The sequence below is a fragment of the Epinephelus moara genome, chromosome 4 (assembly GCF_006386435.1).
Source record: "Epinephelus moara isolate mb chromosome 4, YSFRI_EMoa_1.0, whole genome shotgun sequence".
In the NCBI taxonomy this organism is placed as follows: domain Eukaryota; kingdom Metazoa; phylum Chordata; class Actinopteri; order Perciformes; family Serranidae; genus Epinephelus; species Epinephelus moara.
Genome location: NC_065509.1, coordinates 28,753,603 through 28,774,671, shown reverse-complemented (window position 1 = coordinate 28,774,671; position 21,069 = coordinate 28,753,603). Strand labels below are relative to the sequence as shown.

Below are 21,069 nucleotides of genomic sequence, written 5' to 3'. Positions count from 1 at the left end.
GTGTTTAATCCGTTGCTATCTGTGGCCCGATGGTCTCACCCCGTCAGCTCTAAATATAACCCCAGCGGGGAAAAATAACACTGTCATGCATTACCCCTCGCTATGTTGCAAGTATGATGACCTTGTCTAGACATCTGAGTTGGTTTTTGGTGTGGGGCCAGCATTTCAGGCCGATAAGTTCGCTTCACACCAACTCGTTCAGACGGCCTGCACGTGCATGAGAAGAAACCCAGTCACCCAGACACTGTCCTGAAGTCTGATTAGAATTATTTGCACTTTGTGTTTACGGCCACGTGAAGGCTGAATGAACCAGAGAAGGCCCACACTGAAAACTACACGTGCAGACACTGTAAAAAGATTCAAATGTTAATTATTTGCCTGTGAAATTAGTCTCAGTTAAAACTGAAGCACTGAAGGAGCTGCAGTGTCAGAAAAAAATGTCAGAGCTCAAAGCAAACTGTGAGCTGAAATGTGAGAAATAAAACTAACTGAAACTTAACATAAAAGAACTGAAAGCAGTTGAGTCGGCAGTTGCATGATAAATACTGTTTGGAAGTTGTGGTTTAAGAATCATCTGTTGTAGTGTCCGTTGATGTTGAATGTAAGAGCCACTTAACCACATCTGTGTGGATATGACATATCATATAGGTGCTGCTATTATTTAGGTTTACACAGCTGTTTCTGTATAGTTTGAACAGTGTATGGTAGTGGACTATACTAATGTTGCTTTTATATTGATTTTTTATGTGTTAGACTACAGGCACATGGTATTTACGCCAGGTATGGTGCCATAAGGCAGTTTAGTGCACATGGCAAAAGAAGATCATGGACATCGTCGTGTATAAATGACGATATATACCTTGTGTAGTTTTGGATTGTTTGCATTGCAGTGTTAAAGTGTAGTAACAGGAACACAATGAGAATATGTAGAAATAGGATCTCATTCCTCATTCAACTTCGTCCCTGCCCTGTGTGAGTACTGTCATCCTCAGAAAAGGAACAGAAACATGAGTCAAAACAGAGACACCTCGCAGACTAAGTGGCCCAGGAACTTTGGTATGTTGAAACAGCCACTATCTTGAATGCTAGGGTTTTGGCTAAAAACTTGTGAAATGTTACTTTAAGCGCCGTATTGAGCTGAGTTGCCAGTTTGTAGATAGGCACCGTGGATGTATAAAGAGACCTGGATACAACATTGGTGGCAGGGCCCTGTTCATTCCTATGAAAGCTGCTCAGTGGTGCATGAAGCCAAAACAGTTCTAGATGAAACTACCCAGCACAGTAGAGAGATACTAACACAGAGCATGGCCAAACGTGGCTGAGCACAGCCAAGCAACCAACTTCAGCAGACCAAGTGGCTTACTTCCGGTGGAGCACTCCGCTTACTTGACTGAAGATAAAATAACTGAATTAGACTTTCAAAATGTTATCGGACCAAATGGATTAAACCCTGATAGCAGATAAAGTCATTTTGCAGAGGCTGTGACGCTCAAAAAAATATGTCCACTGATTTTTCCCAGTGTAAGTCTATGGGAAAAGGTCCCAGCAATTGTGGTACCACTGTTTGGCTACTACGAAAATTGGCCTCAAAGCTTGGCACACTTCCTGGGGCCCTGGTAAGCACTGAAACACACTGAAGTGTAATGTGTTTACACTACGAGGACGAGGCCCCAGAAAGTCCAAAAGGCTTTGAAGCTAATTTTGGTAGTGGCCAAATGGTGTAATTACTGTCATGTGATGCCACTGGGCCCAAAAAAAATGTTCCCATTGACTTACATGGCGAAAGAGACACCTAAATAAATCTCAGGCTTCATTTTTTAAGCATCATAAACCCCACAAAATGACTCATTTTTCTATCAGAATTTGATCTATTTGGCCTGATAACATTTCAAAAGTCTAAAAGAGTCTAAGCAAGTGAAATGCTAAACTGGAAGTAGCCGGCTCCATCAGCAGAAGTATCTGCCTGCTCTATGGGCCACACAGTGCAGAGCAGTGCTGATCATCTGGGTAATTTTATACACGGCACTTGAACGTTTTCTGCTTCATGCACCACTGAGCAACTTTCATGGGAATTAACAAGGCCCTGCTGCTAATGCTGTATCCAGGTCTCTTTATACATCCATGCAAGCAACACAGCAACAGGCTCAGGTCATTTTCAATGGAAGCTGGAAACATGATGCTGCTGTTGCTTTGTCACATGTAGTGTGAGCACAGCTGAGGACTGAGTGATGAAAGCACCTGAAGTATCAGTCGATATCTCAGCCATGAATGCAAATGCAACAGAAGTTGACATGTAATACCTGAAAACAGTTGACTCATCAGTTGAAGTCTGTTTGTGTTGCTTCTGTTTGCTGCCAAAGCTGCAGCCAGCCTGTACAGGCCTGACAAAACCTGGTCACTCAAGGAAAGAAAAAATAGAAACTTTGGACTCTGTTTGTCTAGCTCCATGAAAGTTAAATAAACCAGAGGGTTAAATTCGTGCAACTGTGTGCAAATATTGTGAAGATGTTAAAATGCCTTGAAGTTATGATTTTTTTGTATCTAAAATATTTTATGGTAGTTACAGTTTCAGGTGAAGCACTTACAGGAGTTTAAGTGTCACGTTAACATTGATAGGAGTGGACTGTCAGTTAAAATGTTAGAGTGAAATTGGTTGAAGTGAAACTGCTGAAGGCATGTTCAATCTCTGTTAGAAGAGCCGAGAGGAGCTGAGTTGACAGTTTGTATTTAAGCACTGAGAGTAGCTAAATTAGAAGTTGAAGAGTTGGAGATATTAACTAGCTTCAAATATTTGTGTGCATGTGATGGCTAAGTCATTTAGAGTGCTGGTTGTGCTCATCCTCAGAAATTACAGCAACACATCATGATGCAAGACCCACATGAACGGTAGGTGTAACATTTACCTCTTTTCCACTAAAATTAGCAGGAGTTGAAGTTGGAGCACTGAAATAGTTTTGTTGAGGTGTGAGCACTGAAAGGAGCTGAGGTGTCAGTGGAAATGTTCCACCTGAAATTTTCCAGTTTGCAGGGTACTTTTAGGGTGCTTTCACAGCTGCACTGTTTGGTTCGAATCAATCTAACACAGGTTCATTTGCCCTCTAAGTGCGGTTCATTTGGGCAGGTGTGAACACAGCAATCACACTCAGCTGTGCAGCAAAACAACCGGATCAAGACCTTCTTGAAGAGGTGGTTACAAACGAACTCTGGTGAATGTGTTCTGAGCTCAATCCAAATCAACTGCAGTCACATTTGAGTCAAACATGAGCATGTTACAGTCCCGTGGGATTATTAATGTGCTCCTCCTCCTGTACTGCCTTATCCCTCCTGTTATCTTCAGGTCAATTTGACCTGGGAGGAAAATCATGGCATAGTGAACGAGAAGATAACAGGAGGGTTGACATGCACGTTCAGCACATCCAAAGCATCAGAACATGGTTTTCTCATTGGAGCCGCGCCTCGTTTTCAAACTGAACAATGACAGTAATATAGTCCACGATGACCAGCGCTAAAATCAACCTGCGTAGCTGTCCCTCCATTGTGACATTAGAAAGTGTCACATTTATCTTGCAAGTGTACTCTTCTTCAACGTTTTGTTTACTTTCTGGAAGCAGCTTTCTTGCGCAGGCATTTGATCTGGTCTGCTTGTAAATGCTGCCTGGAGAACATGAACCAACTCTAGGCAATTATACAACTTTGTAACAAAATTAGTCCCTGATTCAGACCAAAGGAAGACAACTCTAGGTCTGAAAGCACCCTTCAGTTGTCAGCTGAGGTGTCAGATAACATTTAAGCGCTGAAGTGTCAAAGCTGGTGTTGCTGTATGAAGTCAACACTTAACCCTGCATGTGCCTTTAAAAACTCACCCAGAGATAAAAATCTGGTTAAAATTGAGGAACTATCTATTTCCACATAAGGGTGTGTGAATCACTTAACTACACACAACAACATGGGCCACTTCTCTGTTCTTTGTCTTACATCATATTTGAATTCCTGTCAGTTTCCTACCAGCAAAAACAAAAAAATAAAAGCACTTGACAACCAGGAAATCCTCTCATTAAAAGATAAAGCTTTCACTGCAAACAAACACTCTGATGCTGGAAATCTGATCATGGCGTTTTCTGTGGATTGTAGTGGTTTCCATTAGCTCCACTGGCAACAGAGGGCTTTATTGTTAGTGAACACAGACACAGCCGGGTCATTGTCGTGCCTCTTCTCTTGCAGATTATATCAAATGCAGCGACGGACACAAGCACTGACCTGCAGAGACCCCATGTTTTTATCTCACAGTGATCCTCGCTGACCACGAGGACTCCAGCTGAGAGGAATGACCCTGATGGTTATCACCTATCGACCTGATAATTACAGGAAAGTCAGGACCAGAGGAGCAGGGTGCTATTGTTGTATAAACATGAGGACAGTGCTGGAAAGTAGCATTTACATTTCAGGGGTTAATATTATACTTTTTATTCCTCTACATTCATCTGACAGCTGATACTTTCCAGAATAAATTTTTACCAACAATATGATGCATTATTATATATTAAACTCCCCAATATAACACTCTGAAAAGGGCTATTCTGTCCAGTACATACTTTTACTTTTGATGCTTTAAGTTCATTTAGCTGATCACAATCAGAAACAGTTTAATTGTAGAGTAGTTTTGCACACACAAAGAATTTCTCTTGGTGTGCAAACCTACTTTGCAATAAAACTGATAGCACTTATTGACTTAAGTAGAGTTTTGCATGCACAACTTTTACTTGTACCAGCATGTTTAAAGCTCAGAGTGCTGCTAACACGGCTTCAAACAGTTCACAGAGGTGATCTTTGGAGGAACATACAAAGTAAAAAAAAAAAAAAAAAAAAAACACATACAGAGCATCTTAAACCCCACCTTGACTCTATATGCGTGTGTACATTGTGTGCTGACAAAAGGTTGCACTGACCTATAAGCACAGCATTAAGTGTGTGTGAGCAGCACACAAGGCCGGGCTGAAGGGATTGTTTGCACTCAGAGACACTCAGTGTCAGGCTGTAAGCTGCTCCAGCTGAACTCCACACCCACTCTCGCCTCTTACATAACACCATACATCCCTCCCCTATACAGCATGCTCTACACAGAGCCCCGTACATACTGATCCTGTGTGGTGTTCACCCACGCCTCACCACAGTGACGTGGTCCTAGGGGTTTGCGCGAGTAACGCCGTGGGTAGATGGGTTCTCTTCTGTGGAAAAACAAAACAAAACAGGCTTTGTTGTGATCTGAGTGAATTCTGTATTTTCTCCTCCCATGCCAGAGGAATAAGTTTCACCAGCGAGGACGCCCTCTGTGACCCAAACAACACAAAGATTGATTCTTTTCCCAAAGCTGGAGAGCGTAGAGCTATCAGCGCAGCCCAGGTCTTATCATAAAGTAGAGGGAAAAAAGCAGGGGGAGGGGTGGTGCCTCTGTGCTGTTGGGGTTCAGTGGGAAAACCTCCGTCGAAAAGAGAACATGGTGTTCCCAGCTTCACATCTGTGTCTCCTTGCTGACAAGACAAAAGAGCTGAGGCTGGGAGACTGGGCAGACAGACCAGACTCTTAACACACTAGATTTGAAGTTGCAATGTCCTGTGCCATACAAATAGGTTCAGGCTGAGGCTTTGTTCAAATGCAAAAAAAAATAATGTAGGAATAATAACTAAAAGAATTCTGTCTGTAGAGAACATCAGCTTTTGTCTGCACAACTAGTGGTGGAAGAAGTATGTAGATCCTTAAGGTCACCCCAAAATCAAAAATTCATATATTTCACTCCTACCTGTTGTGATATTTATCAGTTGTTTTGGTGTGAGTCGCTGAGTGTTGGAGATATCGGCTGTAAAGATGTCTGCCTTCTCTCTAATATAATGGAACTAGATGGCACTCAGCTTGTGGTGCTCAAAGTGCCAAACAAATACATTTGAAAAACTCAACAGCAATGTCTCTTTATAGAAACCATGACCTGGTTACTGAAGATAATCCACAGACACTGTTGTAAACAGTTTCATGGGAGCTATTTTCTTTCTACTGAACTACACCCGCCAACCGTATCACCTGCAGAAGGAAGCGTGCATCTACTGCTCGCTCACCTAGCACCACTGAGCTAGCTAATGGTACAGCTCAGCAAGCAAGAGCCTCTCCTCCATGAGTAGATGCACGATTCCTTCCGTCTGAGCTATCTTATATTCAAGAGAAGGCAGACATCTCTGCATCCGATATCTCCAGCAGTCGACAACTCATGCCAAAACAATCTAGATTAAAATACAGCACTACAGGTAAGCATGAACTCCTGGTTAGGATTCTATCAGTGTTCATTGTTCAGGAGGTTTTAACAGGAAAAACAAACCGACCAGGTGATTAACACTGGTAAAAGCACTGAATAAAGCAGTTTCACATTATAATTAATTTTTTCTTCCACATTGTTCGGCTCGTTGCAATGGGGCAAATGTGTGCTCACATCTTTTCTCTGTTAACTTCAGAACAAGACATTCAGGAAGTTTTAACTGGGAGCCAAATTGTCCGCAGATAGTAGATAATAGATAATAATGGCTCATTCTAAGGTAACGAAAACACAACAATTTTTATTTTCAGGTGATTATACGCTAAAGAATACATGCTTATTATATTATATTCCTTTAATTCTAATATATCTTTTAAATCCTACACACCGGACCTCAAATTAAAGGTATAATATGCAACATTTACTTAAAGTACCAAAGTGAAGCACTCACCATGGAGAATGGCTCCTTTATTAGTGTTCAGAAAAATGAAAAGTTACTGAAAAATGACCACAAAGACATACAAAACATCTAATGTGTCCTTCAATCTAAGTGTCTTGTTCCTCTGTAGGCAGGGTGGGGGGCATTTTACGTCATGTTATACTTCATTTTCTCATAATCCGCCCATGGCTGGAGGCTACTTAGAAGGACAAGAACCAGCTATTCATTGATATGGCTTCATATTAGAATATTTACACTGAATGAACAACGTAACTATCAACAAAGGATAATAGTTTATTTTTCTAAGAATCAGGGGCCTCATTACAAAAAGAAATCCTACGTGCTTGTCCTGTCCTAAGAAAACCCTATCTTCCTATCTTTAACTCACGTCTGTGTCCTGTCCTATCTCTGACCTCCTGTCTTATCTTAACCTGATTAGGAAATCATAACTACAACTGTAAATTCAATTCTTCAGTCTGCACTCATCCTGTCATGCCTGTATCTATGTTTACAGAGTACCATGGGCCATACACGATGGACAAGCTATAATATCAGCAGCTCTCACACGTTACTGGCTGGCTTGCTATCATGGACCAAAAAAAGATGGGGTGTTTAATTTTAGCTACGAGGAGTCTGGGCCACTAATCGTGTCAGTGGAGGAGAGGAAACCCCATCTTTTTGGGAAGTTTTCCTCTCAATTATTGTCATCCTAAATTAAATATAAGATTTCAGACTAAGGAAGTTTCTGTAATGAAGCTCCAGGGCCTCCCCTCTTTAAAATCAATGCCTCAGTCTGGCCCCCATTCAAAAGTTGGTCCCAAAATACCTCAAAACCTGATTACATAACTAAAATCACTTCCTATATGCGTGACCTACATTCAGATCTTAATCCAAACAGTGGTTGTTGACTGAAGCGAAAGCCAAGGAGACAATAGGTTACACATTTATATCCTCATTGATCACAGAACAAAGTTCATATGGAGCCAAACACAAACAAGGGACAGTTTTCACTTCCTGATATCTGTTTCAGTTGTATGTTACATCATTTCTAAACTGCATTCTCTAAAAACACTTGAAAGAAGAATATTACATTATCACTGAGGTGGGACCAAGTCATTGTTTTGCAAGTCACAAGTGAGTCTTAAGTCTTTAAACTCAAGTTCCATGTCATATTGGAAAAGCATCTATAAGGGACTGTTCGTGATTTATGAGCAGGGAGGGGGTGGTGCAAAAAGGGGGATGTAAGTCAAATAATTTTTTGAGCACTGGGGAGAAACTTAAGTTTTTTTTATTTTGGCTTGAGAGAGGCGTACAAATTTAAATGGTTGTATTTTGTATTTTTTTTTTTTTTTTATTGCAGATTTTTACAGAAAACATGCCTTCCAAACCTGCCTACGGGCGCGTTTGGAAGGCATGTTTTCTGTAAAAATATCACCACAATCACACCATTTATCATAGCCAGAAACTGTAAAAACAAAAATTATTGTTGGATTTTCAAATTTCCAAAGGTCCTTGGACACATCATGTGTGACAGACGCTTCAATCAGAACAAAGACATAACCAAATCTGAGTCTAAAATAGTGATATTTCATCTAAAACACACTTTATGTCTCATTAAAGATTTGGTCGAAAATTAACCATTTGCCCAAACTAACCTGCATGCACGGCAAGAGTGAAAAACCAAGACTTTTTTCAACTTCAGATTTTGGTCTTCAACATTTACTCTTAACTTTCAAATATCAAAGGGTAAGTTTTTTTAAAATCTAATAACTAATTTATGGTGGAGGGAAGGTAACTCAGGCTCATGGAAAAAAATTTGAAGCTTCAAGTTGGGTCAAAATATAATAAAAATAGAAAGACAACACCAAAGCCACCCCCCTTCTTCGATAAGTAAAGAACAGTCTCTAACTATCTTCCCATTGGCTTGAAGGAAGTTATAAAGTTAAGCCAAAAGACTCAAGTCCAAATGAAGTCACAAGTCATCAGTGTTAAAGTCCAAGTCAAGCTGCAAGTCTTTTTGGTTTAAAGTCATAAACTGTGACTCTAGTCTGATCTGAATCCATGTCATGTGACTTGAGTCCACGCTTCTGATTTATCATTACATAACATTTTGTATAGCTGGAGGGGAGTCTCTCTGAGTGATGAATGAAAACCTCATAGAAACAACTCTGCAGAAATCTGTTCTCCTCACGGATGTTTCTGCTGCTCAACGTCAAATACACAGAAATGTTAATGACATCAGTGAGCGTGCTGGTTCTCATTACCCCTGCAGCAGCACAACAAGGACGCATATTGTAGGTCTGAGCCGTGCACAAAGATGTGGGCTTCACCGTCTTTCACATGAGACAGTTTTACACCATGGCAACGCCTAGCAACACTGACTCCGCTGCATGCGGGCAACATACAACACATTACATTACACAACAAACCTGTTTTAACCACAAGCAACCGTTACCCTGGGACCAAGTTAATCACCGGCTGGACAGCCCCTTCAGGTTCACCTGGCTGAATGTAACTAAGGACATTTACTCAAGTGCCACACTGCTTGAATATTAATACTTTCTACTACATTTATTTGACATTTACTTTCATGACTAATTGCCCATTTTTTCCATGATAAACATCATAAACCACTGGCCACTTTATTAGGTACACCTGTGCAATCACATGTAATTCATGCAACAGCTCCATCATAAACTGCACCTTTATAAAAGTGACACCTCAGATAAGAGCTGTTGGCCTCTCCATGTATAATCAGCTGATAAAATATTATGATATAAATTAAACAACAGCATATAAATTAGTTAATATTATCTCCACTGCAACCAGTTGAAACAATAACATGCTGCTTTCATGTTGATGATTCTGTTGCCTAATGAGTACTTTTACTTTAAGTACATTTTGCAGCGGGAATCTTTGCACTTCTTCTTTGGTTAAATGTTGAATGCAGGACTTTTGCTTTTAATAAAGGAGTGTTTTATACATTATAGAAATACAGAAGAAGAAGAAATGCAAAAGAATGTGAAGTTTCAGTTCTGACTTTATGTCAAAGACGTCTGTGTAGTGTTGCAGAGATATCTACTGAGAAGAGCATGCTGACCTGCTAGCCTGAGCCTGCCCTGTAATCCCCCTTAGACCCCATAGCTCCAATCACGATGTTTATTTACAGCAACTTCCAGGGAGCAAATCTTTGTGTGACATGCATTTAAAACAGCACTAAGTCGACGTTGCCTTGAGCCACCTGACTCCACTGACAGTGACTTCTGTGACGGTAGATTTGGTTTATCAAACATGATATTAAAGCAACAGAGTACATAAAACAAGCAGAGCAGAAACATCAGATAGGTCTGACCACTGTGTTTAACTATATATCTTTAAATATTGCAGCTGCAGCTGAAAATAACAACAGAAACCAACAAGTTTGACGATTTTACATGTCTGCAATAGGAATCAATTGCCAGTTTTCTACCTGGATGTGATTGTTGCTGTTAACGCAACGTCACAGTTATTCCTACACTTTGACAGTGAGTCACTGTAGCGTCCAGTCTGCCCTTAGTCCAACATGAGATGACGAAAACACAAGCTAGACTAAGCTATCTTGCAGGCCTACACTTCGTCACTTGTTCTAGTACGTGATCATAAATTGTTGTCTCAATCCAGGCATTGGTCAAAGCTAAAATAGATGCATAGCTAGATAATCTGAAGTCTGAAATCCAAAATTCAAAGTCCAGTGTTTTAGGGCAAAGAATATTGACAAACCGGGACGCGAGAAGACAGTACAACTATCACAACACAAACTGTACTGAAAAATATTCCAAAAGCCGTTGGTATATGGTTTTGATGTGGCTGATTTCTTGCTATTATGGTTCTGAGCTAAAACTACAACATGAACTGCAGGCCGACACCACACGTAAAGATTATAACATAGCAGTGTTATTTTGACCATCTCCCAGACTTCAGCAGTTTGGTCGAAATCTACATATCCTTTCCCTGCTGTCAATTAGTAGTTGGCTTGGAGGTGAAATGCCGCCTGCCATTAGTTCAGAGCGTGTGGCCAGACAATGGGCCACACATCACACCTTTAAATTGAGCAAAGGTTTTCCTTTGTTAAATCCAAATCCCCCAAGGGTTTTAAGCTGACAGTCACATATTTGTCTCTTTTGTTGGAGTTCACAGTTAAACTTAAAGGTTTACTGAAACGTGACTGGATATTAGAGCAAACAACAGTGAATGAACTCCAGTGTTTACTCAAGGAGCAGTGCTGTTACTATAGAAAGTGCAGAAACTGACCAGATGATAAGAGCCAACAGGGTGTAGGCGTGGCTGCTAGGTACATATTGGTGTTGTAAATGCACCGCTGCAAAGATATAAATCTTTATTTAGAGTCACATTATTGACCCTTAGACGTCACCTGTATCAGGTTAACTTGTCATGCTGCATAAAGTGATTATCTCAGCTCTGTGTGGCTGTCTGGGGCCTTATCCGTCAGGTAGGAGCTTTACAGCTGTTGAGCAAGAGACAGTGTAGCCGAGGTGGAGCAGATAACTGAAAAGGGACAGCAGACACTGCCATTGTCTTGCCAAGTCTGTGATCACGCAGGCTCATGCTGGCAGGCGACGTGGGGCGAAGACCTGCCAACCGCACAGCGCTTCAGGAGACCTTTCAACACCAACTGTCTCCCATGTCCCAAGATCTGTCTGTCACATTGCACTGAACCCAAAAGACCTTGCAGCACGCCAGCACCGACAAAGATATCAGACATCTAAACAGCTGTTTACATTAGAGGTCTGATTTATACAACGCCTCACATTAAATGTCAGTCACCTCTTTAGAATATAGAGTTTTAAATAGTTTTATAAATGGCTGCACAGTATGATGACACAGCACATCCTCCTCTCAACTCTGGAGCCATTTCAAAACTGCAGTGTACTGGGTGGTTGCAGCCATTTGCTCTCAGGTTTCTCAAGACATTAACGTGACTTGGGAAGACTTGTACATGCTGGCAGTCGGGGCTATATTTCAGAATATCAATGTCATGGTTCAAGCCCTTTCAGATTTGTTTAGATGGAGCGTGGGATGGAAAACAGCTTCAAAGCATATGCTTGAGGACATATCAGTCATTTACTGCAAGAAATATCTGATAATATTTACTGCCATGTACAAGTAGATGCCATAACATATTGTTCTTAAATCCAGACAAGTATTATCAGACAGTTCATATTGTTACAGGAATAAATTAACAGGAATATAGTCAGATAAGGAGATTAATGCCACTCCTGTATCTGTCTGTCAAAGACAGGGCCACAGCTAGCAGCCGGTTAGCTTAGCTTAGCATACAGACTGGAGAAGCAGCTAGCCTGACGTTGTCTTAAGGTAAGAAAATAAGGATAGTACAGTTCACTAATTTCACGTTTTATCCACAGGCTCAATAAAATAATGGACTTATAGCCACCCACTGGTTTGTGGACTTCCATTTTGAAGCCTCAAGTTTGGTATTTTAGCTGTTGCTATCTTTTATTTTTGAAGCCAGAAGGGGAGCTAACCGTATTGCTAGCTGCTAGCTTGGTTAGCACGGTGCATTGACAGCTATTGTTAACTGTAATAATGCTAATGCTAACGTTCGCTAGAGTAAAAAAGGCTTAAAACCATTAAAAACAACATGAACTTACCGGATATCTGACTCCTTAGAGGGTCTTTTAGTAAAACCAAACGCTGCACAAAACTTTCTAGCCCACCTAAGTATTACAATTAACTTTAATGGTCTGAAAACACACCGAAACAGCGACAGCTATGGCTAAGTCTATGGCTACACCATGGTTACATTACCAAACCAACATTAACTTTAAGTCTCAATAATATTTAAACAGGTGAGTTATGTAAAATTAAACCCCATATAGTTGTCATAGAGAGGGAAATTAGCTATAGAGACAGCAACTGTTTTTTTGTACCAGGCTGTAAACATGTTAATTTCAGCTGTAAAGTTGAGGGATCTAACATGGGGGTCTATTGAGCCAGCCTCAAGTGGCCATTTTAGGAAATGTTGTATTCATCACTTTCATGTTAGCTTCATTTTTCTGCCCTGGAGGTTGCCACTTGGTTTTACCTCATTTGTTTAATCCTTACACAGACTGAGTAATAAAACCCACATGGACTGTGTGCTGGACTATTTCTTGGCTGGGAGCAGAAACATCCTGGAGACTGCTGGTTGCCTAGCAACAGCTCTGAGCCAAAAAACTATCTGATACATAATTAACATTAACACAGCAAATTTTCTTTTTTACACTTTGGTTTTTGTACGAATTAAACAAACAAGATTTAAAGTGTTCATTTGTTAGCTTTAGATGTGCCGGTAGGTGAATTTTGTCACCACTGGACAGAGCCAGGCTAGCTGTTTCTCCTTGTTTCCAGTGTTTATGCTAAGCTAAGCTAACCGGCCGCTGGCTGTAGCTTCATATTTGACAAACATGAGTGGTGTTGTTCTTATCTGACTCTTGACAAGAAATCAAATATAGTGTTGCAGGGAGGATGTGTTTTCTGTGGGCCGACACAGAAGTTAACATCACCCTGGGTTCTTCATTAAAATATCAATAGGATTTTTCCATTGAATTTTGGATTATTGCAAAAAAAAAAAAAAGCCCTGTGGCAAACAAAAGTTTATGATAATTGTTTTGTTTAGCAAGATAATCATCACAAATGATTTTTTTTTTTTTAATGATTTTTGAAGCAAAAATGCAATCGCTAGAAGTAAAACGTGAACGTTAGGATATAAGCAGTACAGTGGTATGACTTAAACGTCGCCACCACAATGAGGCTGTAGAGCCGTGTTTGGCCTGATAAGACCTTGTAGTCTCATTTAGCCACTTGTTAGCAACTGTCTTTTTAAGACACTTAAAAGCTTCACAATCCTTAAGGGGGTATTTACAGACATATTTTATGTTGTAGAAAAAAAACATGATAGTCTCTTAAACTTGTGTTAATTACAGACCTTATTTCAGTTGTCTAACCAAAAACCCATTCAAAAAAACTCATTGACCTCAATATAAGGGAACTGGAAGTGATTTAGAGTGCTAAAATGCTAACTCATTTCCAGGTTTTCTGACTCATTTCTGCACCACTCTACAGGCAGATTTCCCAAAATGTTGAGCTTTGTCTTAAGTTGGGACTCAGTTATAGATTTAATAGTAAATTTGTAGATTTGATTGTTGTATTTTGCAAATTTCAGTTCAAAAGAATAGAAACCCAGTTTCTGTTCACATTCAAAGTCTGGCCAGCTGTCACCAGCTTAGTTGACCCAGTTATCTGAGTGGGCTGAGACTCACTGACCAGCACAGCCATTTTGATTTGTAGCCATTTGTATGGCCTATTGTGAGCGGGGGAAAGAACAGAGGAGGGCTGCAGCCTCGCACCACAGGGCTCATGCAGCACTTTTTATGCAAACTCTCCAACCCAGGCATGCTCTGTGCTGCTGGTCAGAGGAGCACCAGTTTGTTTGACCATGTCTGCCCTCCACTCGCCTCCTGGATGCCCTTCATCACACCACAATCTCTTAATCACCACTGTGCCTTTGAGAGGGAAAAAAAAAAAAAAAACCTTTGCGACCGGATTGGCTGTTCTTGGTGGAGCTGTTGCTAAGGGGAACATTTCACCCGGTGATGGATAGATGTGGCAGCTGTGGGGCAACCAGTTTGAGCAACACATATATCAATTTAATGCTTCATTTATACTCCACTGGCATCATGTTCGGTGTGACAAGGCTGCAGATATGTGTGATCGATAGCCTCTAAATCTCCACAAACTCCTGCAGAGGTGAAAAAGACCGTGCTCTCTGTGACACCAGGGTGCCAGTTATTTATTTTTTTATCAAGCTTATTGTCTCACCTAAATAACGTCTTATCATTTCTGATGGGTCAATGCACTTTACACCTTTTATGACCCTCTTGCAGCTGTTGTTCCCACCATTTGAGCTGATTAGGACTGTAAAGGTCAACAAAATTAAGAGGGGAAGTAAAACAAAAAATAAGGTGCATGCTGAGTTTGTTGCATCCTGACACTTTGTAACATGACAATATGAGCACAGGTGTATGTAGTTAATTTCTTAAAAATAAGCAGATTGTAAAGGAAATTTATGCAAAAACTGTTCTGTAATTATCCACCATTTTCTAAGGACACTTAGGAAGTCCAAATAGTCAACTTAGATTCAATTGCAATACCTATATTTGTTAAAAACTTAAGTTATTTGCGCTAAATTGCATCTACATTGTAGGCAAACAGAGTGCCACATAAATATTAGCTTCACTGCACCCACACGGGTTAATAAGCTGCAAGCTATTCTTTCAGGTGATTTGCCTTTCAGCATTTACTTTACATTTGCATGAAACAGCGATGATATGAAATGTGTTAAACAAATTAAGCTCGAGAGCCATGACCTCTTTTCGCGGCACCTCTTTACGTACGTCTTCTCCTTTAGGTAAATCCTCAGCAAAGCACTTTTAAATCCTCTAACAGCGACACTGAGTAAAGCTGCTAAACTCGCCCTACATACAGGAAACTGCGAGTCGAGGCTGTTGTAGTTTTCATGTTACGGCATGTCAAAATGCATTGTAACACATTCCTGCACAGCTCTGAGGACAAGAAAAAAAACATTTGTTTTGTAAGTGAGCTACGAGAGGAGAGGGCAGCAACACCTTCAACATCCTTCCTGTTAGCAGTGACAAACAAAGGAAGCAAAACATCATGTTTCCAATTATTTATTTCAGTTTTACTGCTTTAATAAAAATAAAAAAAAATATTGAAATATCCGAGGGCAAACAAAGAAATCATTTCATCATGAACACCTTGATGAACCATTCAAGCAGACAATGGGCAGTAACTGAACAGGGCATGAGGGTATACAAAAGTCAAGGCACGCCATGTTACAGTTGGATAGATTAAAATCTCAGCAGGTAAAGAGCCCTTCAGCTCAGCGTTAAAATTTTTAAAAAAGGAGGGACAGAATAACCAGCATTCAACTTCTCCTACAGTCAGAGACCATTTATTCACAATCTGGTGACAAACCCGTGATCATACTTGAAATGAAAAGACAAAATAAAAACGAAATAAAAATAAGAGGGAGGGACAATGTCTGCATAAATCAGAGCTGCGCTTCATCTGGACTTGGAACAGATTCAATAAACCTCCACTAAGCACAAAGTGTCGACCTCAGGCAGAGGGACACGTGCAGGTGTCACTGGTTTCAGGTATGTTTTTTGGTGGGGGACGTTGGAGTGTCGCTACTCAGGAGTGAGAGAAGTCACAAAGTGGTCGCCCTGGTCAGTTCACTGTCCATTGAGATCTAGTAGGAAGAGATGGGGGGCCTTCTCAACACATCCCATTGTGCAAGTTAAGCAGTCTGGGGGGTGGAAAAGAAAAAGTAGTGACTTCTATCTCATGAAGTTTCCGCCTCCGATTTCCCTCTTGTACCTATTGGTGAGGTTGTCGGCTTGCGTTGTGAGCTTGGACAGAACTCCGAACAGTCCTCTGAGGTGATAGTGAAACTGATCCTCCAGGTCCGCGTTGTCAGCTGGGAGCAGGTCTCCAGTGACCGGCTGCTGCTCTTCCTGCTTCACCGCCATCTCCAGGAAGCTGGCACCGCTGCTCATCTCCTTCTTCAGCATGCCCCACTCCATGTCGTTCTTTATGGACTTGAGGAGCAGGTAGTGCTCGTACATGTCTCTCTGCTTGTTGGGACACTGCGGCTCCTGATTGTTGTTGTTGGGCTCCATCTCGCTGGGCGCCTGCTCCTCCAGCGGCAAGTCTCGGAGCAGGCTTGGCACCATGATGGTCTCGTCCATGTTGTTGGCAGCTGCTATGAAGCGGTGCATGACGTTGATGAGAGAGTGCTTGTTGCTGGCGGAGTCGCTGCTGATCTGCATCATTTTGAAGGCTTTAGGTTGGCTTGGTTACAGAGTAAAGCTGGCAGGTGGTGATATTAAGGCAGAGCTGCTTGGGGTTTGAGATAGGTGGCTGATCTGCAGGAGGAAGGATGCAGGAAATATATTGATCAGATGCAGCAAACACAAAGCCAGATCCAGGGCCTAATGCACTCTGAAACACAGGTCTGTACAGTCAGCATGGATACAAAGGCGGCCAATTCATAACCACGCACGCGCACACACACACACACACACACACTAGAGTGCAGCTAGGCAGGAAATATGATGAAACAGAGGCCGCCCTGTTTCTCAGCTCATCCGCTACACAGATCCTCACTTGTATCACCGAATATTACACACATTATATATCGATCATTGTGATTTATCATCCTAATTCTGCCGCATTGAAACACCACACACACACACACACACACACACACACACATCAATATGACCTTGACTTCCTGATACTAAAAAGAGGAAGTATATTCACGTCAAAGCCCTGATTAAAACGGATGCAGACTGACCTGAACGACGAGGTGACCTGAAGAAAAAGCTTCTTGGCGTGCTGATTGGATAAAAAGATTTTCTTTAAGCTCTGCACCACCCGCCGGGAAGGAAAGTACAATTTTCCCCAACCGAGTACCGCTGAACTCCGCTTTTATACCGGAAAGCCGGGTTGGGGTGGAGGGGGAAGAATAACGTCCACCCTACTTGTATTTTCCTACCGAGCCCATTGGGCAGCAGGGAGGATGTAGGCGGCCCTTCAGAGCATCTGATCCTAAACTGACCAATCAGAGGTCGGATCACAGCCGCCAATCACATGTATTTGTCCAGGGCTTGTCTGCAATTATCTGCAGCACATTTACTCCTCATCCTCTGTAGGACGTTTGTGCCCTGAAGGCAGCACTGATGCAAGTCTGCACAGGGATGCGCGTCAGGTGTGTAATTTAAATAGGAGTGTTTGGCCTTTGTGTGGAGACATGGAATAATGCTAAGCTCACTGTTAAAGACAAATTAAGTTTATTCGGTTTTGTCTCAAAAGCTGCCTCCCTTTATTATGTGACACTGCCACCTGGTGGTTGGATTTTGGACTTAACTCTTACGCAGCACACGCCTGAACAGAAACTGACATTAGTCATTGTTTTACATTAATCTGTCAGTCACAGCAATCACAGGGGAGACCGGGTATGATTGCATTACTTTCACAATGAAGGGATGACCTATGAGTCATGTATTACATTTACTGTGTGACCATTTACTGCCTGAACCTGCATGTTACAGCCAAAACATTGATTTTCCAGGTATAAAGTGTGTTCTTGGACCAATTATTCATTTAAAATAAAAATATTTTATTGAGCAGATGGATTCCACGTATAATCTACATTTAAGGGTCATTTTTCTGAACTTAATTGTGCATACAACCCTGAGATCAAATAATGTAGTAGGCACAAAGGTAGGGTCAAATAAGGAAGCCATTATTCATTTTGATAGTGCTGATATTGTTAAAGTTTAAATCTGTAATTAATCAGGTCAGAGATTAGCGTTTTAGGTAAAATGTGCTTTGTGACAAAATGTCTTTGCTTTTTTCAAACCATCCTGCCAAAGCTAGCTAAACAATGGCTGACAGGAGCAAGGATGGTCGTGACACTTAGGATGTTATAACAAACCCCAATGACGACTTTCATCCATCTATTTTACTTGTCGAGGTGAAAGTGCTAGTTTTATCTTTGCTGTGCTTTTACATGTCGCTGTGTTTTATCTTGCCTGCTTACATACTCCTTTTTGTCTCAGTAAGGCCTGACCCCAAATAATACCTGATCAATATTTTTTGCACATCCTATAATAAAAACAGTACAGCACTCTTATTCTGAAACAGATATTGTACATTTGTTATGTCAAAGTTCTTTTAAAGCACCCTTTTCATATTTTTAATTGTAATTTTCCCAGTTCTTGATTGCTGCAGTACTTTGCCTTTTATTTTTTATTTCCTCTTAATATGTTTAATGTATGCAACAAAGACCAAAGCATTTCCTTGTAAGTGACAACCTACTTGGTAAGAAATCTTATTTTGACTCTCTGCCATGTGACAAATACTGCGAAAAAAAAAAAAAAAAAAAAAAAAAAGGAAAAACATAAAAACATCAGAGACAGGATCCGCGCAGCTGCCCTGTGAGTGCTTTCCCTATCGTCAAAAAGTTCTCAATACACAGCAGGATGATGTCCTGACTTGTTACTTGACTGATTCTGTGATATAGTTGAAGAAGCTGATTTCTGTAGTACACTGACAAGAGTACTTAATGTTAAAATCTGAGAGTTCTAATACAAAAATTAATCAAGTTATAGGTGCTCAGACAAAAAGTGTAACAACCACACTTGGTGTCCCCTGTAAAGCCAGAAGAAAATGTTGGTCTTACCTGATAGTTTAAGCTTGAAAAAGCTCCAAATAACATCACTGATCAGGTATCAATCCCTGTGTGTGTGTGTGACAAAGTGCTGAGAGAGCGAGAGCAGCAGCAGCAGACATTTTGACATGTAGGAGCAGCACAGGTGTATGTAACAAAGTTAATTAAACAGGTAGGTGTGGCCGTGTCAACAGCATTGTTAAGATTATTAGCTACACCTGTGATTTTTCAGCTATGTGGCAGGTCAGACTGTTGGCTGTGAGACACGACAGCAGGGAGTGGAAACGGTGTGGCATGTTGCAGAAGTCTGTGAGCAGTCGGTCAAAGATTCTTGTTTTAGTTTGAATCATGTTTAGAACTATTATCCATCAATTTACAGAGAAAAGATCAATCAGAAAAACAATTGTCTTGCAGAGATAGATTTTCCAAATCTGTTGTCATCTGGCGACCATGGAGTTTTCTTCTTCTTTCCCCACCTGTGTTGGGATTTATTTTGTCACCATGGACACACAGTCATATTACAAAAGTTCTGCATTATCATTAATGTAGGGCTGGGAAAAATATATATTATATCTTATCATGATTTGAGACTAGATATCGTCTTAGATTTTGGACATGGTGATATCATAAGTGTTCTTTCCCTGGTTTAAAGGTTGCATTACAGTAAAGTGATGCAATTTTAACTTACCAGACTGTTCTAGCTGCTCTGTTATTTGCCTTTACCCACTTATCCATTATGTCCACATTACTGATGATTATTTATCAAAAATCTCATTGGTTAAAAGCACCACTTAACAACCCTACAACATTGTCACAATATCAATATTGAGATATTTGATGGTATTTAAGGAAAATACAACTTAAAAGCACACATAACATGTTACCAGGCGATAGAGGTTTCTATCAATAATAGAATTACTGATTGTAACCCCAGGACTTGAATTGAAAGACCAAAGTTGTGATATTGAACCAGAAAACTTTAGTTGGATAGCTTGAATTTGGGTTCATACTTGCAAATTCCAAAATGCCTGTTTGATCATACAGGGAACAGACATATTTTTATTCTTGAAAGTTTTAGCATAATCAAAATGATTAATACTACTTTATCCTCTAGATCAGGGGTAGACAACCTGTGGCTCTGGAGTAGCCCCTCTGCAGTGGCTCCCGCTGGCTTTGACAAAAAAAATTATATTTTTTAACATTTTAATTTTCATTTATCAATGTTGTAGACCTAAGGAAAATCCTACATTCTACAATAGTAAAAATGTGAAGCCTATGTACCAATAATAATAAAAAAAAAAGACATTTCAACAACTAAAATGTGCGTAATACATCTGCTGCCTGGCACCTTTAAATTTTGCCAAACCTCAATAGCAGTAGTTTAACTTAAATTTATGTGTTTATTTAACTACATCCTATGAAATAATGTTTAAGTTATTTGCTTTTTCTCTTTCTTTTTTAAATTTATTATCATTATATTATTGTCGCTTATTTCCTAATATTGTACAAGTTTTTGTTTGTTCATGTTTTATGTGTGTATATGTATTATATTTCCCATTTTACCAAATGGAATTGGTCTCTACATATGATATATTAAATAATCTTCAGAAATGCTGTGGCTAGTCTTGAGTCTCCCTAGCTGGTTAGCTGTGAATGCCAAATCCAAAAAGTAAATGTCATGGAATAAAATAGAGAATTTTGTAGTGTATGGACAAATGTGTTTGCTTTCACAGCCTGCTCTGCAAAGTTTTAGTACCAAATAGTGCTCTGCACAGTAGCCACCCTGTGGTAAAACATATTAATGAATGCTCATTTAGACTAAAAGTATAGTCTAATTTAGACTTAATACGCTGTGTTGCCTTCATTATAAGGCTAAAATCTGTTTTGTGGCACTACACAGATTTTTTTAGTAGTATTTTTGGTCAAAAATGGCTCTTTTAATTGTAAAGTTTGCCAACCCTCATCTCACTAAGCTATACATAATCCCTGCATTAACTTTGACTTTAATTTCTCCTT

The 21,069-nt window shown here is 40.4% G+C and overlaps 1 protein-coding gene across 1 annotated transcript; it reads right to left on the bottom strand.

Annotated features, from left to right (window-relative positions):
- Nucleotides 1-15,468: 15,468 nt before the first annotated feature.
- Nucleotides 15,469-17,334, bottom strand: mid1ip1l (MID1 interacting protein 1, like). The gene is made up of 2 exons (XM_050042773.1): nt 17,176-17,334; nt 15,469-16,744 (listed from the first exon to the last, which is right to left on the bottom strand). The coding sequence occupies exon 2, from the start codon at nt 16,649-16,651 to the stop codon at nt 16,157-16,159; it is 495 nt and encodes a 164-aa protein (XP_049898730.1). The 5' UTR covers nt 16,652-16,744; nt 17,176-17,334; the 3' UTR covers nt 15,469-16,156.
- Nucleotides 17,335-21,069: the final 3,735 nt, after the last annotated feature.

Excerpts from the sequence above, each read along its gene's own strand:
- mid1ip1l (XM_050042773.1), bottom strand. The coding sequence starts at position 16,651 with ATGATGCAGATCAGCAGCGACTCCGCCAGCAACAAGCACTCTCTCATC.